Genomic DNA, 5,499 nt, shown 5'->3' on the forward strand with positions numbered 1-5,499 from the left:
GATTGTTATGTAATAACAGAGAAATTATATCCCTCCAGTCGCATAGAACATTTTGTGCGACGATCAATACCATGAAAAATGACTTCATGTAAAGTTTCAAGGAAATGAAAGTGAACTCCTTTCTTAAATAGTCATGAATAATGACAGGGTGGTTCTCATAAAAAATTCGTGTTCATAGACTTGAAGATGAACTCCTTTCCTACACACATGAGAGACGTCGAGACCCTATGTGTGTGTGTGTGTGTGTGTGTGTGTGTGGTGTGGCTAGACTGGACCCAGGCAGTCTCTGATAAACCGCGTCACAGACAACTCCGCCTACGAGAGGTACGAGCACAGCCCTTGCTCCGCAACGTCCGCTTGAGACGGTCTGTTAGTGCCCCGCAGGCTTGCTCCAGCTACTAGCGACGTTTCACGAGAGTTTTGTAAGCGCCCTCTCTCTCCCACTCCTTTCTATTTTGGTCGCTTTTTTTATGTTTTACGGAAGAGAAAAATACGACGACGTTGCGTTTGTAAAGGGTTTACCCACTCAAAATTGGAAATTAAATTGCTGTCAGTTTAAAATAAATAAACGAAGAACTGTTTTCAATTCTATCATTCTCTATCATGTTATGTTTAGCACAACACTCACACTTACACACCAACCACACACACACAGCACACCACACACACACACACACACACACACCACACAATGAATGTTTCCATGCTGAACAACGGCAACATGACAACGTTTTCATTGGTCCCTCTTCTTTAGAGAAGACCAGGAAATGATGGATACACGGATCGTGTTCAAATCAATAGGCACGCAATGACTCTAAATAATAATGATCACGCCACCAAACACACATTCAAACTAAAGGAACCAGCTGTTTGGAAAATGAGAGAAGTAGAAAGTACAGGTATTTGAGTTCAACATGTAAGAAGTAGAAAGTACAGGTATTTGTGTTCAACATGTAAGAAGTAGAAAGTTCAGGTATTTGAGTTCAACATATAAGAAGTAGAAAGTACAGGTATTTGAGTTCAACATGTAAGAAGTAGAAAGTACAGGTATTTGAGTTCAACATGTAAGAAGTAGAAAGTACAGGTATTTGGGTTCAACATGTAAGAAGTAGAAAGTACAGGTATTTGGGTTCAACATGTAAGAAGTAGAAAGTACAGGTATTAGTGTTCTAAATGTAAGAAGTCAAAGTAAAAAGTGGTCAGAAAATTAAGTAGTGGAGTAAAGTACTGATACCAGAAACATTTACTCAAGTACAGAAACAAAGTATTTGTACTCCACTACCTCCCACCTCTGTAACTGACACTGGCCTTTGTTATACGTTTTTATTTTTATTATTTTGGACATTTTTTTAATATTCCTCTCGTTCCCATAACTGAATCTGGACTTTGTTGGCAATTTATACTATTATTACTTTGGGGATTTTCCAATGAAAACTCTCCTATTGTTACCATAATGAACATTTTAAAACAACAATTGAATTTACATAATTTTGTGTGGATAACTTATGTCATTATCATCATGTTCTTTACTTGTTCTCAATTTATTATTATTATTATTATTATTCGTTTTATTTATTGTTGTTTAAATTTCACATTTCACACAGTTTTTAAGCATTTATTGTCTTTTTTTATAGTCCTGAAATACCTTTGTGTATCTTTCTGTGTGCATTCATATATTACGTTCAAAGCCTAAAGCTGTAAAGTAACAAGTCCTTAGATCTAAGACCTTGTGACGTATGTTATACTTTTTAATTCTTATTATTTGGGGGCATTTTTGTGTTTTTATGTTGTGTTATAATGTATATTTTTGTTGTTTAATTAAATAACAGTATAATTTGGGATAATTCTTTCTCTAATCATTATTATTATTATTATTTAAATGTATTATTGTTTTAATTCCCCTTGTGTTTCTAAGGATTTAATGTCTGTAAATTAATGAAAACACTGTTGAATTTATATAATTTTGCTTATGTCATTATTACCCTGTTCTTTACATGTTCTCATATATTCTTTAACATCTCGTGCCGTCCTCCTGCAGGGCTTCCAGGTTCTGGTGGAGACCGACTGGCTGGACTTCGGCCATAAGTTTGCGGACCGCTGCGGCCACGGAGAGAACTCGGAGGACGTGAACGAGCGCTGCCCCGTGTTCCTGCAGTGGCTCGACTGCGTGCACCAGCTGCAGAGGCAGTTCCCCTGCTCCTTCGAGTTCAACGAGGCCTTCCTGGTGCGTAACAGTGCTGAGCTCCCTCCTCAAAGTCACAGAGACGAGTTCTTCTAGTAGTTATTATTTTGAAAAAATATTTTAGCTTATTTTCGTATTTAATTTTTGTATCATTTTTTAATTAATAATAATTCATTTATTTTATATAGGCGCTTTTCAAGGCTCTCAAGGTCGCCGTACAAACACATAAAAAACAAGATACACAATAGATAACACCAGCATAAGAAACATAAACAAGACAATGACAATGCAGTATATAAATCAATCAAATAACCAAATGTGTGATGGATAATGATCAGGGTGGATATGCGAGTGTGAAGAGATATGTTTTGATTAATATGAGAAGTAGAAAGTACAGGTATTTGTGTTCAACATGTAAGAAGTAGAAAGTACAGGTATTTGAGTTCAACATGTAAGAAGTAGAAAGTACAGGTATTTGAGTTCAACATGTAAGAAGTAGAAAGTACAGGTATTTGTGTTCAACATGTAAGAAGTAGAAAGTACAGGTATTTGAGTTCAACATGTAAGAAGTAGAAAGTACAGGTATTTGTGTTCAACATGTAAGAAGTAGAAAGTTCAGGTATTTGTGTTCAACATGTAGAAGTAGAAAGTACAGGTATTTGAGTTCAACATGTAAGAAGTAGAAAGTACAGGTATTTGAGTTCAACATGTAAGAAGTAGAAAGTACAGGTATTTGAGTTCAACATGTAAGAAGTAGAAAGTACAGGTATTTGTGTTCAACATGTAAGAAGTAAAGTGTAACGGTGTGAGATCAGGTATACATCATTTGCTGGGGCAAAAAAGTTCGTAGATTGTTTTATCGATCCTTCTGCGCGATTATGGACCAGTTTGTTTGTAATCTGTCTGTGAATGTATATTAGTCGGATACGGTGTTGAGTAAAAATGCCGTAGCGGCTTACTAGGAAGTCTAGGTGTTACGTGTGTGACGAGGTGTGAGTAGGGCCATAACCGTTTTCTCAAGATGTGTGTTTTTAGTACCCTGTCTGTTACAGCAGGTGCACGATATGGTAGCTTGTCTTAGAGCTAGTAGAAGTGAGGTCTCTGATTGTACGAGGATCTGTACCTATTAATAAATTTTACAAGATTCTATTGATTGTTTATATTACAATATTGAATTAGCTTTGAGTCACTAATCAGACACCTAAAGCAGACTTTTACCAGACGACGAATTAATTATTCCGATTTATTTTTATTGGTTTAATTTATTAACAATAACTCAATTACGACATTCCGACCTGGTAATAGACACGCTTCAGACAGAATTTGGTCACAGTGTGACGACCCACTTCATTTTGTGCTAGACCCGGGCGAGTCATTTAGCTCTTCTTCACTTGACCGTTTCCTTGCGTCCCGCTATGTAAACGTTTGGTCAACACTGGCAGTAACATGGCATAGTTATTCTCGGTTAGATGGTTCCTGCAGTCTCTAGGTTGTATCTTCGTTTCTTCGCAAGCCGATTCCGGGCGGGTTTCGCTCGGACGACAACGTCCGTTACCGTCTTAGTACCATAAAAACCGTCTTTAGTTCTTAGGAAAAAAAATATTTGTTAACTAGAAACTAATACTTCTGTTTCAGTTATATTCGCTTCTCTATTTTACTATCTATTATTGTTGATTGTATAGTATCTATGGCTACCTAGTCATGATTTCAAATAATAAAACTCTAATAAAGTAATATATAAGATATACCAAAAACGACGTCTGTAATTCGAAGCCCCCGTACACCCACGCGTGGGTTAACTCGTTGTAGCATGATTGATAAACGTGTCGCTATGTTTAATTCATTCCGTACGCCTTGTCTACTCTTCAATCTCTAATAGGTGTATGAAGATTAGTTATTACATTGTCTTCTCACTCTTTATTTCCTTCCATAAAATCGACGAACATCCATGTGATGCTATACAATGCGACTAGTTGCAAAACTGTTGTGTCGTGTTTCTCCGACGATTACTGTTGTAGAGTATTATAATGTTAATGTTATCATCACCGATCTTTGTAATTGTTGGTAATGTTTAATTAAATTGACCATAGTGTTGGACTACCGCACGTAATCAATTGTTTAGTCAGCTTCTATTTTATAATATCAAATTTCATACTGTCTCTCTGTAGTTAGATTGTCTATTCTCAATATTTGTTGAATTGTATTCATTTTTATTTATCCAATAGTTTGCTATATTGATAGTCGCGCGATGTAGTCTACTCGCTGTGTAACCCCATCTCGTCTCATACATTTGTGGGTCCCTCGCTGTACATGTGTGTAGCAGACTTACACGTTCCGGGCTCTCTCGAGATAAACTTACTATAGAGTCTTCGCCCTCCATGCGTTCAAAAGTTCTCCTTCGGCTGGTATCTCCACTATGTCAACTTCAAAGAGACATGCCTTGAACCTAACAGTGAGGGGTCATGTTGATCTGGTATCTAACCACCTGCTGACGGGGGCACAGTTTCCCGTAAAAGACTTACTGTAAACGTAAAAACATTTCGTGACTTACGACCAACTTTCCACGCATTGTCCTATGTGAAAGAACGGAACGTGTACTTATTTCACGTTCAAATTTTGTAGATTTCTCCGTCTACTAGCATCTCAGAGCGACGTTCTACCCCTTGCGGGGAGTCTTAGTCCTAACAGCGAAGGATAGCGATGTGTTTGGCAGATGGAAGACAACACGTTAACTCCCTAGCTTCTATTCCATACCTCAACGCGCACTTCTTCGGCGGACTTCTTCCATGCATACAGGCGCTGAGGTACGCGTCCGGACGACCCTCCTTTTGTGTTGCACTGGTACCTAGACTCTCAGGTTGTGACTTGCGTCCAGTTCTTTTTTCCTCCAGTCTCCTCCACTCCTGGCTAATATTTTTGTCCGTGTTCTTTTGTAATGTACCAATTTTTTGTCAGTGAGCAGTGGCCGAACTCGAGTTTAGTCTGGGATTATATAGGAGGCGCTTCCTGCTCCATAGTTTTGTTTTTTTCTCCTTAAACAACCAAAAAAGGTTGTTTTGGAGTTTACGACTGAAAGAGTTTGCCCATTATATGTCCTATCATCTCTTGATGTGATTTTTGGAGTTCATTTGTCCCACATAGTGAATTTGATCACACGTTTTCATCGAACGTCGAAGTATTTATTTACACATCAACCGTGTATAAATCCCGTCTTTTGTGACGCAAAGTAAATTTTCATTTTGGTGGTCGTTTAATTGGTGTATGCTAATTACTCTTGTACAGGGCGCACATATAGTCTCCACCCTTATGCAGCAACA

At 37.8% G+C, this 5,499-nt stretch overlaps 1 protein-coding gene across 1 annotated transcript in view; it reads left to right on the plus strand.

The window, feature by feature from the left end:
* Positions 1 to 1,969: 1,969 nt before the first annotated feature.
* The window catches only part of LOC104956632 (myotubularin-related protein 3-like), a 7,283-nt gene continuing 3,753 nt past the window's right edge, over positions 1,970 to 5,499 (plus strand). The window contains exon 1 of the mRNA XM_010784145.1: positions 1,970 to 2,224. Within this exon, the coding sequence (XP_010782447.1) occupies positions 1,970 to 2,224 (255 nt within the window). The remainder of the gene's footprint in view (positions 2,225 to 5,499) is intronic.

This window comes from Notothenia coriiceps, unplaced genomic scaffold (genome assembly GCF_000735185.1).
Source record: "Notothenia coriiceps isolate Sejong01 unplaced genomic scaffold, NC01 NC01_scaffold00026195, whole genome shotgun sequence".
NCBI lineage: Eukaryota > Metazoa > Chordata > Actinopteri > Perciformes > Nototheniidae > Notothenia > Notothenia coriiceps.